At 32.9% G+C, this 17,325-nt stretch overlaps 1 protein-coding gene across 1 annotated transcript in view; it reads left to right on the plus strand.

The window, feature by feature from the left end:
• Window positions 1-1,286: 1,286 nt before the first annotated feature.
• Window positions 1,287-17,325, plus strand: part of LOC108742145 (ran GTPase-activating protein 1) — a 21,552-nt gene continuing 5,513 nt past the window's right edge. The window contains exons 1-6 of the mRNA XM_025977807.1: window positions 1,287-1,507; window positions 1,562-1,749; window positions 1,830-2,144; window positions 14,304-14,733; window positions 14,865-15,121; window positions 15,176-15,379. Coding sequence (XP_025833592.1) covers window positions 1,396-1,507; window positions 1,562-1,749; window positions 1,830-2,144; window positions 14,304-14,733; window positions 14,865-15,121; window positions 15,176-15,379 — 1,506 coding nt within the window. The 5' untranslated portion in view covers window positions 1,287-1,395. The remainder of the gene's footprint in view (window positions 1,508-1,561; window positions 1,750-1,829; window positions 2,145-14,303; window positions 14,734-14,864; window positions 15,122-15,175; window positions 15,380-17,325) is intronic.

Consider the following 17,325-nt stretch of genomic DNA (forward strand, 5'->3'; position numbering starts at 1 on the left):
ATAGTTTTTACAAGTATGAATGTGCTTTGAGCAATTGTTTTACAACTTTTATTTACAACTTTTAAACATCATTAAAATTTTTGTAACTCTAGCTTCAATTCGACAATATATCACTGAACATATATTTAATATCGAAAGAATCATTACCTTTATCGCCGCAATTATCGTTGCTATAAACAATTGACACCACATTCATTTTTCACTGCACTTCATACTTGACGAAAACATGTAAATGTATTATTGTATAGCAGCTGTCCACGAAGACGCATCGCTCACTCAAGTAGGAGAGAGACAGATGTCGAACGCTGCCGAACGCGGATGCCGATTGTGCCTCTTTGTCGCTCGTTTGGCGCTCTCGCTTGCACTTCAAGCCTTAAATGGAACGCCTCAGAGCGAGGTAACGCCGCATGAGTCATGTTTTTTCGTGCGTGCAGCTTTTGAGAACAGGGAATCCTTTTGTTGTGTTAAAATAATTTTTCCGTTTTAATATTTGTTTTGTTAAAAGCATCATGTTCGCAATTGAAGTTATGAATTTATTTTTAGCAATAGTTTTTTAATTCAAACAGTAACAACAACAAAAAAAAATAATACAAAAGATGTTTAAATTATTTTTGAGAAGCGTGTGTTTCTTGATTGTAAATATTAATGTTTAATTTCTACGAACAATAATACACTTATCGTTGTTAACAATATTCAATTATTAATAGTATTACAGTATAGTAATACATGACAATGTTTGATTGTTATAAAGAAGGTAGGTAAATTCCCAAATCTACTTTGATGCAGTCATTTTGTAAATACAAAACAAATTTCTTATCCGAATGTTAAAATAATTCTGTTCAGATCATATTATTGTTATTAATACGCTTTAATCAGCACCTGAAAAAATGGTTATTACCAGACATGGTGGTACGCACGCACGCACGCAAACATATATCTCAAAATTAGGTGGATTTTCAAATCTTAAAAGTATGTTGAAAACTACGATTTTGATTTTCGTACCCATTGCACTAACTTTCCCATGATTGAGAAGTTGATAAAAATATGTTCTATGCATCTGACGTTCTCACTATAGATACACAAATTCGTAATATAAAACCTTCTTAACAGACAACTTGATGATTTTTCACTTAATCCTTCATTTTCCTTTAAAACATAACAAAAAAAAACAATGAACCCATTTAAATTGCCGGTCTTTTACTTTAGTTCGGCCGCCTCCTTGTCAGAGGGCGCAACATCCGCGAGTGTTAATATATGATACATAATAATACTTATCTATGCTTGCAGGCGCTTAAAATAGGTGAGGTTATGGTGAAGTTACAGGCATTCTTTATTTTTAATCGTCTGTGGCGTTTGTACTGGAATTAAGTTTTAGATGATTAAATTTTAGCTGAAATGACTTCTAGTAATTTAGATGATTTAACGACTTCATTTGAAACAGCAAGTGCATCAATAAATGGAGTTAGTTTCAAAGGGAAGTCGTTAAAATTGGATACACAAGAAGATGGTAAGTGTTACATTTTATTAAAAAACTGATAGGTATTTAGAAAATATGTTTTAGCAAAAAGCGTTGTGGAATCAATTGAACGTTGCAAGACTTTGGAGTTTTTAAATCTTGAAGGAAACACTTTGGGAGTTCAAGCATCTCAAGCTATTGCAAAGTCATTAGAAACTCATCCTGAATTTAAAAGGGCTCTATGGAAGGATATGTTTACAGGTCGAATGAAGACAGAAATACCAAGAGCACTGGTAGGTGTAAATTTAAATTGAATTAACACTATATTTGGAATGACTTAATAACAAAATTGTTCTATATTAAAATATTTTAGGAATATTTAGGCAGCAGTTTAGTGACTGCTGGTGCTAGGCTCATTGAGTTAGATCTAAGTGATAATGCTTTTGGTCCAATTGGTGTAGAAGGTTTAGCTTCTTTACTAAGAAGTTCTTCTTGTTTTGGACTGGAAGAATTAAGGTTAAATAATAATGGTCTTGGAATAACAGGTGGTAAATTATTAGCTACTGCATTGCTAGATTGCTATAATTCCAGTAAAAATGAAGGCAAACCATTAGCTCTTAAAGTTTTTGTTGCTGGAAGGAATAGACTTGAAAATGATGGAGCTATAGCATTGGCTGAGGTTTTTAAGGTAATTTAATATGTATTATCTTTTAATATTTTACATTTCAGAAATAACATTTGTTGTAAATTACTGGCAGCTCTTCTGATTAGCCCTTATATGTAATTTATGAAAGATTGGTAGGTATACATTAGTGTGACATCGGGTGATATCCCCTTACACAATAGAAAAAAATATTAAATTGCTTGATGATTTAAATGGTATAACCTAGGAATATTTTTGCATATACAGGGTGCTCATTAAATGCAAGATGAGGTAAATGTTGGTCATTTTAAAATGGAACACCCCATATTTTATTACATTTTTGAATTTCCCTAAGAATTGTACATAGTTTTTGGAGAATATTGCCGATGGTAAAAATCAACTGTTTTGGAGATAGTATTTTTTAAAAAAGTTGCTGTAAGTATGCATGTGTCAATAAAATCAAACATATTTAGTTTATTTGAGACTACTATCCAAGTATTTTGCAAATTATAAGTGTGTAGCTTCACTTACTTTATGCCTCTATAACATTTTAAAGTGTGTTTGCAATACTGCACATAGAGGTCAAAACTGGAAACAGCTATTTCTCATTTTTCTTTTAATGCAGTGACCTATATTTTTTTTAGTGTAAAGCCAAATAATAAACTTTTGTGTAATACATAGTTGTGAGCTATGGGCTTAAACTTTCTACAAATTTTGCTAAGTTAGCCATGGAAATAAAAATGAATAAAAATAAAACAAATTGCTTTGGCGCTGTCAATCTGCTAGATTCGTGCAAAGTATTTTTGCATTCAAAATGGATTTTTGCTTACCAAAAAGTATGTAGAATTCTTAAAGAAATTCAAAAATGTTGAAAAATATATGGTGTTAAAATGAACTTTTACCTCATATCTCATTAAATAAGCACTAAGTATATGCAAAAAAAATGTAGGTTATGCCTTTTAAAGCATTAGCAATTTCGCATTTAATTCATCATTCTAATATTCTGTAAGGAGGTATCGTCCGATATCGCACTGATGTACACCCCGTGTATTAACTATCGTAACCCGTACCAAAAATGCAAGGGATGAAATTACTCGCTATATATTATATGCAGGATCGTAGTACCATACGAGACAACAACTTTAAGCAACATGCCGTCAATTTTGGGCGGTGCACCTAAGTATGTAGGCGAACCAAATTTTAAGTTTTGAAATGGGATATTTTGATAATTTACTTTTGTACGGCGTCTTTAAAAATTGTATCGGTCAAAGGAAAATAATCATTTCGAACATAGTGGCGTACAAAACTAACATTACCGGAAGTCAGGTTATTTTTTTACTTTTAGCCTATTTCACCATGCTTTTTAGTCATTTAATACTGTTCGGCGTTTGCATTACTTTATGGCGCTTATTACATAGATTTATTTTTCAGCAACGCCGTACATATTTAGTGCTTCATAATATTAAACAAAATAATTTAATATTATGCTGTTTAAAAATTATGGTTCAAATAAACATAAATAAACAATTGTCTGCATTTGGGAGTTGAATCATACGTTTTTGGTCTTAAAGTCAAATTCCTGTACAACGGCAACCAGTGTTTCAATATAATATGATTTAAATTTTGTTGTTGCAGCTCATGGCCAGTTATATTTATTGAAACTAAATTAAAATATTAAGAAATAATAATCATAATGGTCCTTAGTCCAAAGACTGGCTGGACACGCACCTTCACTCTTTCGCATTTCCCTGAAACTAGAACAACCCATATCCTTAACTATAGGGTTGTTCGGAAAGTCATTTCGTTTTTTTTTTGTGGAAATGAAAGACAGTTTTCCTATAATAAACAAATACTTTATTAAATTATATATTGACCGTTCTGGTCCAACACCTTTTGCCATCTTTCTGGTAGTAGCATAATTCCACGCTCATAAAATTTTTGGTCTTTGCTGGCAAAAAACTGATCGAGGAGGTTTTTGACCTCCTCATTTGAGGTGAAGGTTTTACCGTCTAAAAAATTTTGGAGTGACCGGAACAAATAATAATCCGATGGTGCCAGGTCTGGAGAATATGGTGGGTGTAGCATTGTATCCCATTCAAGCTGTAAAAGCTTTTGGCGAGTGACCAAACTTGTGTGAGGTCTCGCGTTGTCTTGGTGAAACACTACACCTTTCCTGTTGATTAGTTCTGACCTTTTCTGTTGAAGTGCATCATTCAGTTTGTCCAGCTGATGACAGTAGACTTCCGAATTAATCGTTGTGTTATCCGGTAAAAGCTCAAAAAAAACGATTCCTTTAAAATCCCACCAAACAGACAGCATCACCTTTTTTTGGTGAATATCGGCTTTGGAAATGGTTTGAGCCGGTTCATCTTTTTTGCTCCATGACCTCTTGCGTTTGACGTTGTTGTATACAACCCATTTTTCGTCCCCAGTGATGATGCGCTTCAAAAACGGATCATTTTCGTGACGTTTGAGAAGCGAATCGCAGACGTCAATGCGGCGACACAGATTTCTCTCTGTGAGAACATGGGGAACCCATACATCGAGCTTCGAGGATAATCCCAGGCCTTTCAAGTGGTCATAAACTGTTGAATTTGATAAATTTAACCTCAATCCGATCTCACGTGTTGTTATTCGCCGGTTCACATCAACTAATGCCTTTATCGCGTCTTTATCAGCTTCAACCGGCCTTCCCGAACGTGGTGCATCTTCGACATCAAAATTGCCGGATCGAAATTTAGCGAACCAGTTCTGGCACTGGCGTACTGTCAACACACCTTCTCCATACACATCAGTCAATTTCTTTCTGGCTTGAACAGCATTTTTACCCTTTCTGTAGTAAAACAGTAAGATATGTCGAAAATGCTGCTTATCGCTCTCCATATTTAAAAGGGCACCAACCAAAAACTACTGCGTAGAATTAATTGGAATTTTTCACACACAAGCCTTGCTATATGAGCTCTCAAAGCATATAAAAATTATACGGCTTAAATGTGAAGTTGGGTGCAAAAGAATACAATTAAATCCTCTGTCGGGAAAAAACGAAATGACTTTCCGAACAACAATATTTGCGAACAGTAATCTGATCTAGGTCTACCTTTACCCCTCCTAACTTCCGTTTCTGCCTCTAATATGTCTCTGACTGGACCTTCATGCCTGGGAAGGTGTCCTACTAACCTATCTCGTCTATTTCTTATTGACTTCCATAGAGTCCTCTGTTTTCCTATTCTTTCTAATACCTCTTCATTTCTAACCTTCTCTACCCACGGTATCCTCATTATTCGCCTGACATTTCGAACGCTTCTAACCTTTTCCGCCGCGCCCACTGTCCATGTTTCGCACCCGTACACTGTCGTGCTGCAAACATACTCTTTTAACAATCTTTTTCGAATTTCTAAAGTAACCGTTCGCGAACATAGAAGTGACTTCATTTTATTGAAGATGACTAGCCTGTGCTATCCTCTGCTTTATATCCCTACTGCTCCTTCCATCCTAATTTATTTGATTTCCTTGATACCTAAAATCAGCCACTAATTTTTCATCTTCAATTTTTATATTCGCTCTTTTGCCAAGAATTTTAAAATTCTCTGAAACTTGTAAATTTATGTACATCACTAATAATTTTTTTTAATTCTTCAAAACTAAAAGGAAAAACTCATGCCGTACAATTTTATTTTAAGCAATTTTGTCAACTAACAGGATTTTGGCGACATTTTTACTGGCAATTAAGTTTATTAATTTCTGTACGGCATATGCAACAATATATCCGAAACATAAAATAATGATTTAAAATTACAGTGCCGTGTATGTGAGATGGAAAATGAATTTAAATTAATGAAATTCTTATGAATATTGGAAGATATTTTATATGATCGATTTTGGGGCAATACAGGCAACTGGTGATTCAGTTTTTGACTATCATCTCCCCTAACTAATAGTATTTTTCTATAACAAAAATATATAAAAGTTTAATGTTTTTTACGAAAGTTTGGTAGAAGGCAAATTTTAAAAAACATGAATGTAAGAAAGTTATCATATCTTTCGTCAATTTTAATAAATGTTTTTGAACTCTTAATAGTATACAGACAGAATCAACATGAAAAGATTAATATGACAAATTGCTTTCGAAAAGACGAATATGACGTATTGTAACAGTCTCGTCTTCATTTCTCTTCGGTAGGTTTTAGGGCATATGGGATTTAGAAGCAGTAAATTTAATTTAGAAATATAAGGGAATTTGACCACCAATAATAATTGCAACTTTTGTTTTTTTAGTTTTTATTGATTTTACATTTGAAATATTTTTAAATAACATTTAACTAAAACAATTTTGTTAACGTTAACATCAATGCCGTATATTTTGCAATGGTTTTGCATCGTACGAGTCTGTTAGAGGAAGGTGGGTCCCTTGTTTTTCTCCTCTATACACTTAAATATGTTCGGTATTACAAAATATCGAACAATGCAAATGCCGTATAGTTACACATTTTTTCACTAAAAAAATTTGCCCTCCAGAGGAAATTAATTTTCCTGCGCGAGTCATATGTATAATATTTCATTCTTTCATGGTGTTAAAGTAAAATCATTAAATAATATGTTGTGTAAAATCACCTAAACTATATATATATATCACTTAATTTCAGTTAAGTGTTGGGTTTTTTAACACCTGAACCGATAAATATGTACGGCGTTGCTGAAAAATGAAACTACGTAGTTATCGCCATAAAATAAAGTAAACACCGCACAGTATTAAATGACTAAAAATCATGGCGGAATTGGCTAAAAATAAAAAATTAACCTGGCTTCCGGTACCGTTAGTTTTGTATGACACTATGTTCTAAATGATTATTTTTTTTTGGCCTATATTATTTTAAGAATGCCGTACAAAAATTATTTATCAAAATATCTCACTTCAAAATTTAAAGTTTGGTTCACATGCATACTCAGGTTTGCTGCCCAAAATTAACGGCGTATTACTTAATGTTGTTTCGTATGTTACTACAATTCTATATATAATTTGTGGTGAGTAATTTCACCTCTTAGATTTTCAGCATGGGATTGTAGCCTTTAAAGGTTATGGTATATATAGGTAACGCAAAGTGTTTTTTAAATAACGCTGCATTAAATTATTTATTTGGTGACAAAAAATCTGATTCCATTTTTCAAACTCTGTCTAAGAATTACGTTCATTCATCAATTATATTGAAGGGCAATTGAAAGTGCAGCTAAATAAAAAATAACGCTGTACTAATAATTTTATCGTATGGGTAATGCTTTATCTTAATTTATTACGCTGCCACTTTGGCTTTGGTGTTTATTTTTCTTGTTTATTTTCCTCAAGATAGAAAGAATAGTAGAAACATAAAACAGAGGATAGCGTAGCGTAGAGTCGCTTTTAACAAAAAGAAATCATTTCTATACTGATGAACGGTTAATTTACAAATTTGAAAAAGATTGTTGAAGCAATGTTTAGAGCAAGGCTCTGTATGAGTGCGAAATTGACGTTGGGCGCGGCGGAAATGTAAAAGTTAGAAGTGTTCACAATGCGGTGTTATAGGCGAATGATGAGAATTGCGTGATAGAGAAGGTTAGAAACAGCAGGAGAAGAAAGGGTGTTATGGAAGTCAATAATATTAGTGAAACTTTTATTTTTGAATACTTAAAATGTCGTTTCACAAAAGTTGTACTAAGATTAATTTTTATTAAGATAGGTTGGCAGGACACCTTTGACGTGAGGTGCTACTTAGAGACATATTGGTAGCAGAAACAGGAGTTAGACCTAGTTAAGGATTTGGGATATTATAGTTTTAGGGAAATGCTAAGATTAACTCAGGATAGAAAAGAGGAGGTGTGTGCCCAATCAGTCTTAGCATTAACGACCTTATGATGATGATGATGTCTCTGATGCATTTTATGTAAATTTGAATTGTCAGTTAATTCTTCAGAATCCTGTCGCTCAAAATAATTTAACGGAATACTTACAGTTTTTCCAGCTTTCTGACTTGCAGCTGACCTTAAAATGGGTCGAGTATGTATTCTTATTGAGACACGCAATAAAAAAACTGGTTCATTTCAAACTAAAATGTATACCTAATAACATCCAAATACGTTAAGATATATAAAAGACATGGTGTGCCATTTGAGCGTCCTGATGCTGTCCTGATTCGGGTTTAAAGGCTGTCGTCGGGTTTGATCCGCGACAACGGAGTAACAGCAGCAGTAATTTTTCCTCATTAATTTGAAGTTATATAAAATTAATTCAGAAAGATTCAGAATGTGATATCTAGAAAATTTGGACTTCTTTGTTGCTGTGTATATTGGATTGAATACTTGTGACACTGAATGTTGGGTTGTCTATACGTGATAATATTAACTTGTATGAATCTGGTGTTGACAATAACCACAACCCATCTTGCCAAATGAAATGCTGTAGTCGATTTTTTGCTTTATTGCTCTCAGAATTATCATCTAATATCGTTAATCAATACCTATATTAATTTATAACAGAAGTAATATCTGCAACAGGAAGGAAACGTTTCTGACGTCTCCTATGGAAGATGGTAATCATTTTTAGAAAATTATTTTATCATTTTCGAGGTTAGAAATTGACTTAACAATCTAGTGTTACCATATCACGTGATATGCTTTTCCCAGAAAAAAAACTACCTACACGCCATATTTATGAAAGCAGTTCAAATCGAAAATGTGAATGTTAGTTCACGTTCATTGAGGTTGCAAATTTTGTGTACGTTCATTCTTTCAGAATATTTTCGATTTTTATGTACCGTGATTAGGTAGGTGACCCTTCCAGAAAGGCTAGTGGATGCACTAGCATCAAATTATATAACTCTCCCTTCGTTGAGCTCAAGGTAGGGCGCCGATGTTTCCAGGAAAATTTATCGTTGAAAGTTGAAAATTCCGTCCCGTGTGAAGCAAATTTGTTTGTCAAACAACACCCTATGGAAAAACTAGGCTTTGCAGCACTTTTCTGTCGAAATGATGTTAAGAATACAGCAACTGTTCTCACACGAGAAGAGTCAAGGTTCCCTGCTACTTCACGTGTACTATTTTGGGGATTGTCTTCTTATTTGAAATTTAGGATTTCGTCCCTACAGCGTCGATATGATTCAAATTCATAAATAAGTACATGTCACATTATTCTAACAACAGCTGTTCTACAGTGACTGACCTGTACTAATAATTGACGTTGTATTACTGAATTAGTTTATTGAACTGCATATCGATTTCCTCATTCAAGGTTTAAACGTTAAAAGAATACCTGCGAATAAATAGACCGAAATCCTTCACACTATATATGGTCGGAACATCTTTCTTGCTAGATGATGGCTAGACACATTTTTTCAATGGCTGAATAATTTTTCTTACAGTTGTTTAAGGTCTTGTTGGTATACATTATTGGCTTGTCTTTTCTAATTTCTCCCTGTGAGAACAGCTCCCAGTCCTACATTACAGGCATCGGTTGTTGCATTGAAAATTTTGGAAAAGTTTTGGTACGTTAAAACTGGTGGATTGCTTTAATTGAGTTATAGGCGTTTACAAATTCCGGTGAATGCTCGACCTTGGCATTCTTTTTGGCACACAGAGTAAGTGGTTTTGTAAGGGTACTCTAATCATTGATTAACCTTCTGTAGAAACCTGCCAAACCTAAAAATGATTTCACCTGTTTGATCGTGGTGGGTAAGGTGTATTCTGTTTTTTTTTTTTTATTAATTTTGGGTTTGGTTTAATTCCTGATGTAGTTACAAGGTGTCTAGATATTCGATATCATGCAAAAGAATTCTGATTTCTCCGTTTGAATTCTAAAGTTGTATTTTTGTAATCTGTCCAAAACGGTTTTTAAATTTTATTAATTAAACCTCTGAGTACATTATTAATTATTCTGGCGAAACATGTAGGTGCATTTTTTAATCCAAACGACATTCGGAGGGAAAATCTTTTTTTTGGGACAAGGAAAATTGGTGCATTTAAATGTGATTCACTTTCCGTGTTATTATTTTGTCTTCGTAGCTCCTCTTATCTGCTTCTGGATTTCCTTTTTTTGATAAATTGAAAGCGATAAGGCTTGACAATAATCTTGGTGTGTCCGACTGTAAAGGTATCTTATATTTCGTTGCGTTAGTAACAGTAACCACGTCCCCTTCACGATAGATGTTCTGATAATCCGTCAATAACTCTTCCGCTAATTGTTTTTCCTGAATTGTTAAATAGGTTAAGCTAAATACTGGTCGGTGCAGTTTTGAATTATGAACTTGTACTTTGCATTTTTGTACATTGCATACATCAATTTGTGTGTTATCAATATGTCTTGATGTAATTTTTAGTGTACCTTTTCCCGAATTGATGCTTCCTAAAATTGGTACTTTTCGGCTGTGGTGATGGTTTCCAGAATTGTGATGTTCTTCAGCCGTTGTTGAGGAGTTAATACAGTTCCCTTTCTAATTGGTATTGGTACTTCGATTTTGTTGACATCCGCTGCTGGTTTTGGGATATTTCTTATCAACTCGAATTCGCTGTTATATAGTGTGACAGTTCCTTTCCGGTAATTTATTTTGTTCGTTCAGTTCTTTGAGACTGCTAAATTATAACAATCTCTCTATAAAATTTGGCTACGAAAAATTTTAAGTTTTGACCTTCCTCGAACAAATCGACAATTACTGCTTTTCTAGCTTGGTTTGTATAGTTATTGTTTTGAGGATAAAAGCTTCTTCTGATAACTTTGGAAATATAGATTAGCAATTTCTGGGCTAATAAGCGGGTTTGCAGTTCCGGTCTCAATTAATATTCGTAAAGGTGGGGTCTACTATAAAATTAGAGGATAATGAAGTAGGTAATTCTTTTCCGAGTTACATTAAAGCTTCTAAACAATTTTCGTTCAAGATAATAGTACAATAAAAAAAAAACGAAAACACCTACTTTGTTTGATGACTTGGGTGTTGAGACCTCAATCGGTACAGGGTTCTTCCTTCGTTGATTTGGTTTTGGATACCTCAATCAGTACGTGATTGTTCCTTCGTTAGTTTGACTGAGGAGACCTCAATCAGTATGAGGTTGCTCCTTCGTTGGTATCCGTAATTTTTGGTACTAAAACACGAGCGATACACGCACTTTCACCTAATTTCACAGACACTTTCGATGATATCGGGTTCCAGTTTGTGGTAGCAACTTTCGAAATTCGCAGAATTGCGCCCGTTACGATTTTAAACCTTCGGTAGTCCTTTTTAAAAAGAAAACTCAAAAAATATTTTATTTGCATGAAGGCTACTATTAATTTTTAATTAAAAAGAACAATTTACCAAAATAATTTAAAAATGGATATTTACAATTAAACCGAGATAGAAATACTCCATGTGCGTTAATTAAAGCCTCTTAAGAGGAAATAAATCGTAAAGCCAAGATATTACAAATTAACATATATTTGTAATATATACTTCATCTATTGATAATGATATCTTCCTGGAAAAGCGTCGCGATCGCTGCAAAATACGCAATGTCGGCAGAAAATATTGTTCATTCCATTGTTACTGGTATGGTAACTAACGGTCCAGAATTAAATCTGGAAGAATGTTTTATGATCCCTGATAACGGTTGCCAATTTTATTATGGGGTGTTTATTTTATGAGTTTTACGATCAGAAAGTGCCTTTGTTGTTGTTGTTGATTTCTTTGATTTTTCACAGATTGTAGACATCCCACTCCCCATATTTTGAGTTTCAGGAAGCGCTGCCTTGCAAGTGTCCAGTGCGGATTAAAACAGTGTGATGCTCACAAGGGAAAGTGAATAATAATAAAAGTTGGTGAGTCATTGCGTTCACTAATATGCATATACGTTCGCAAAGTAGTGTGCGAGAAAACGGTGATGTTTTCACAAATGTAAGTGAAAAATAAATTTATAAGTTTTGTGAGTCATTATGTTGTCTAATGTACATATTCGTTCGGAAGCTAGAGTGTGAATTTAAATATGTGTTAAATAAAATCAACGTGCAAATAAAATTAAGTGAAACAAAAAAAAAACGGCAGCGAGGTATCGCGGTGAAACAATAACCAATTCCACATTCGGTGAAGTGCCCGTATCAAGTAACGTCGATTTCTGGAGAGTATCTCCTATGTTTCCTTACCCAAACTAATTCAGTCGTTGTTTTAAGTTTTTAGCGTAGATAGATAGTGCATAAAGATGGCCACTATTTCAAATATAACAGAGTTGAATCTGAAACAAGCAATCCTTAAAGCAGCAGAATTTTAAAAAAAGTTTTGTTTTGCGCTAAAAATAGATATGAATTGAATAAAATCAAAAATTCGGATAGTTAAAAGCTATAGAACTATGTCAGAGCAAAGTTTAATATGATTTAAAATACAAAATCAAAAATTGAAAACATTAAATTTGGAGATGAAGAGGGATGAGTCTATATAGTTAATGTATTTTTTTACAACAATTGGTAAAACAATTTCCAATAACTGCACTGAACCCCAAGAGAAGCCCAGTTTCGACCGTGACAAGTGCTGCCAGAATACTATATTCGTTAGACCTTGTTGCGAAATTAAAATAATATTATTAAAAATATTATGAATAAAGCAGGGGGTGTTGATGGCAACATGTAGGTATATCTAAAAGAGTTTGCACTCATGTAGCAACACCTTTAGCTTTTATTATTAATATGGCGATGGAAATAGATGAATGTTCCAAACATTGTAAATCAGCAGACGTTACTGAAAAGCTGATCATTCAATATAGAGAACATTGAAAATGCATTGTGATCACGGCAGGAACTTTGAATCGGCTTTCTTTAAGCAGCTTACTGAACTAATAGGCATTACAAAAATCATTACTACGCCCTTTCACCCGCAGTCTGATGGAATGGTTGAACTATTAAATGCTATTCTGGAGACCTATTTAAGGAGCTTATTCCTCTTAGCTTATAGATTCGCTATTCCCGAGACAAAGGACTGAGTGTTCTGAATAATTGGAGGAAATTAAACTCACTGGTGCTTAAACTTCGTGATAAAAAAAGATAAATCTAAAAAATAAATATAAGATAATGAGTGGGAGCGATAGAATAATAGAGGTAGAGAAAACTAAATATCTTAGATTTAAAGAGCATGCATATATTATGTAAAGTCAATAAAAGGTTAGTTGCTTAGGTATAATGAAATTTTTTTGAGTAGTTATGCGAAAGTCATTATATGCAAGAGCATGATTGCACCAAATATAGACTACTGTTCTCTTCTGTTGAATTTAAGCAAAGAATATGTAAATAAACAACAGATAATGCAAAACAGAGTGATGAGAATCATATTGAGCGTGAATCGATACATGAAAATTAGAGACATGTTGTTGTTTTTACAGTTTTAAACCTGGTTACCTAAATACTTAACTGATGTTCTGTCATTTAATAATTATGAATACTCAACTAGGTGTGGTATAAGATTCTGTGTTAAAAAATGTGTACTAAGGGTGGTGAAAAGAGCATGAAGTATTGAGGCTTTTAGTTGTATAATAATCTGAGTGTGGAAACCTGTCATGGTAAAGGGTTTAGAGTATTCAAGCGATTACTGTTAATAGAAATAAAAAGTAACTGACTATAACTAAGTATAATTGTTATGAATCATATATCATAATGATCGTGTATATGTATTTTTTGTACAGCATTTTTTGCTAATAAACTTATATACAATACAAAAGAAACTGCTTGCCCTCTGAACAGCAAAATGACCCTAGGTAGAATACTAATAAATCCGCGTAATCAACTTTCAGTTCATCTATGGAAAACTTAAAACTAGGGTCATTATTATTTTGTTTCCCGCACCGATCGCTTTCTTCCAGAAATCTCAGTAGTCCAAAACTTCTCAAAGATTTAAAATCTGGTGTAAAATTATTTAATTGGTTGACATCTTCAAATTTTTTTTGAGCTATATCTTGAACTTCCTTCCACCTTGTGTAGTTACTGTCTTCTTTTCTTCAGTTTTTTTTTTTCAAAATCGATTAAGAAATTTATTTGAAACTATAGGGAATAGTTTCTCTTGGTGATGTGATGCCAGGGTAAAAATAACTAACCAACTAAATAACTAACTAACTTTCCCGAAGGGCGTCTGACGCTTACCCTACTATAATATTTTGTTACTAATACTAAGAATAATGTATGCAAGTCTGTTTTTGTTAAATCATAGTTTAAAAAGTTATCTTTTGCAGGCTATAGGTACGTTGGAAGAGATAGTGATGCCACAAAATGGTATTTATCATGCGGGTATCTCAGCTTTGTCCGACGCTTTCACATACAATAAGAATCTTACTCTTCTCAATCTTAACGATAATACAGTGGGATATGAAGGTGTTAAAGCTTTTGTTAAGGCTCTTCCCACTTTACAAAATTTAAAATCAATTAATTTTGGTGATTGTTTATTAAAAACAAAAGGAGCAATGATGTTAGCTAAAGGATTGCAAGAAGGACACAATAAACTTGAAGAAGTAATACTTGGATACAATGAAATTAAAAAGGAGGGTGGTTTAGCTTTAGCTCTTGCCTTGTATGATAAAACTAATCTTAAAACATTAATGTTAAATGGAAATCAGTTTGGAAATTCGGGAAGAAAAGAACTTGAATTGAAAATGAAGGAAATAGGTAGGTAAACAAATTTTATGTGTTTTAGACATTTAATGCTTGTTTAAACTATTGTTTCATATGGCACGTTTATACACAAACAATTTTAAAGTTGTAATATAAAATTTGTAAATTATCATCTTATTCATTAGGAAAGTATGTTGCTCTCTCTGATTTGGATGAAAACGAATCCGAAGCTAGTGAAAGTGAAGAAGACAAAATAGAAAATGAGAACGCGGAAGATGTATCTCAAGTTGATACAGAGAAGCAGTTGATTCAGAAAATAACTGCGATTTCTATAGGAGATTCAAAAGAAGTAGATATAAATACATTCATGAAAAATCCAACAGCTGAAAATTTTGTAAATCTTGGAATAAACAGAACCGAAATTATTCTCGCAGAAGTGGAGGTAAAAGTTTTTTGTTTTAGTTATAAAATTCAGCATAATGTATTGATATTTCAGAGAGATGGTGATGCTTATTTGGAAACAATTACTCCCATTTTAATGAAAATTAGTTCTTTATGTAAAAACAATAAGGAAGAAATAGCGAAAGCTTCGTTAGAGTGTACAGTGAAATTATATAAAAGACTTTTTGAATGGGCAGTGCAGAAAGATCAACTTTCTTTAGTTAATAATTTCCTATTGGTTCACTTGGGACTTATCAAGGTAATCTTTTTGTAATAACGATTATTGTGCTCCAAAGTCTTCCAGTTTAAAATTATTTTGAAAAAGTAGAATTTTTTAGAAAAAAACGGACAATTTTGCCGTATTATAAGATGTTTTTATGTACTTATGTATAATAGTTAATATCTAGACTAATAAGTTAGTAGTTGCTCTAAACGAAAACTTTGTTGGATATTAAAAAGGTAGCTAGTGTTGTCCTGAATACACGGTGTACCACGTGTAGTATTAATGAGGAAAATTTTTGAGAAAAAAATCGTAAGGAAAGATAGTTTCACTATGCGGATACGTAAAATTGAAAAAATTTAAATAAATGTCGTTTTATACATCAAAATGAGTTGACTTAGCCGAAAAGTCCTGATGAAGAAAAATTTTCGTAACTAAAATTGTTTGCAAATCACAAAATTATTTTTTTTCCATTGCAAAAATGTAAAAAATACAAAAAAAACAAAAATATATATTAACATGCGGATTTTTTTTCATATATTTACATTTCTCCTAAGACCGTCATACTTGGCTAAAGACAGCTTTTCATTATGATAAATAATCACACTAAATTTCACCTAGATCGGATTTACAGGTTTTGCATAATAATATTGCAATTTACGCAGCGTAAAAAAAAAATGAAAATTTTCAAATTATTGTTGAGGCCAAAAAAGTGTGTAATTTTTTTGTGATGCAGAGGGGCGCCTATATTTTCGAAATTTCGAAATCCGTTTATTTGGATCGTGGCTCTGTCGCGGCGGATAGACCATAAAATCCTGCGTTCAGTATTCCGACGCTTAAAAATTTTCATTTTCTCGATTTCTACTAAATCAATTTTAATATTTTTTTTAAACCGATATTTCGAAAATTTTTGTAATCTATTTGTCACTTTGACGAATATGGAAATGCTTATTACCTGTGCAACCCTTTGAAAATGAAATGACACTGTTGAAAATACTGGGGAAGAAAATGAAAATGAATAAGAAAATTTTCCCATCGAGCTTTGCTGAACAAAGTACATAGATTTAGAAGAAATCAATAATGCTTTAGCAAAGTAGCAAAAAAGATGGAAAGGAAAAATGACATGCAGTTAAAAAGACAATTAAAGACGAGTATCCATTACCACAAATTGACGACGTATTAGATACATTAGGAAAATGTACTTATTACACTACTTTAGGCCTGACTTCTGGGTTCCTGCAAATCTCGCTCCAAAGCACATTCTCCGTTGACAACGGTTATTGTAACATGTGCAACATTGTCGTGCTATCGAAATTACTATACGAACACCCAGTATGTTTAAGACAAGTTATTCAATGATTAGATGATTTTTTTAAAGCAATACTTAGACAAATCAGAAGTTATCCTTTTCAGGAAATATCATCACGACTGAAAGGAAAAAGCCAAATCCCTAAAATATCACTTTTATTAATAATAAATTTCCGGTACCCAAAAAGATAAAAGAGCTAAAATAATTAATTTCTATTGGATACATATTTTTAACATTAGGTAACGTAAGATAACCTCGTGACATTATTCCAATATACTTTGTATTTTGTGTATTAGCCAATCAAACACTGACGAATACAGTACTAATCATTACGTGAAATTAACCTGCCTACGTGCGAAGGTCACGAATAGGTATGTATGTGTGTTTCATCAGTTAACGTTTGCAATTTTTCTTCAGCTAGTTCGTGCAGTGTTTAAGTCCTGATCAAAACAATTCATATAAGGTTACAATACGTATAATTAATAGATAAGCAGGTAGACGACCCAAACAAGTTATAGCCTTAATTATATGTTGCCCTTATAAACTGTTACAGGGAGCCGCATTAAACAGACCTTCCCTAGCCGTTTAATTTTAATAAATTTTTTTCAATAAAAATTATTAATAAATTCTTATTGTTATAAACATTTTAAATGTTTAAATAAAAAGGAGGGTGGTT

This window comes from Agrilus planipennis, unplaced genomic scaffold, assembly GCF_000699045.2.
Source record: "Agrilus planipennis isolate EAB-ADULT unplaced genomic scaffold, Apla_2.0 scaffold323, whole genome shotgun sequence".
NCBI lineage: Eukaryota > Metazoa > Arthropoda > Insecta > Coleoptera > Buprestidae > Agrilus > Agrilus planipennis.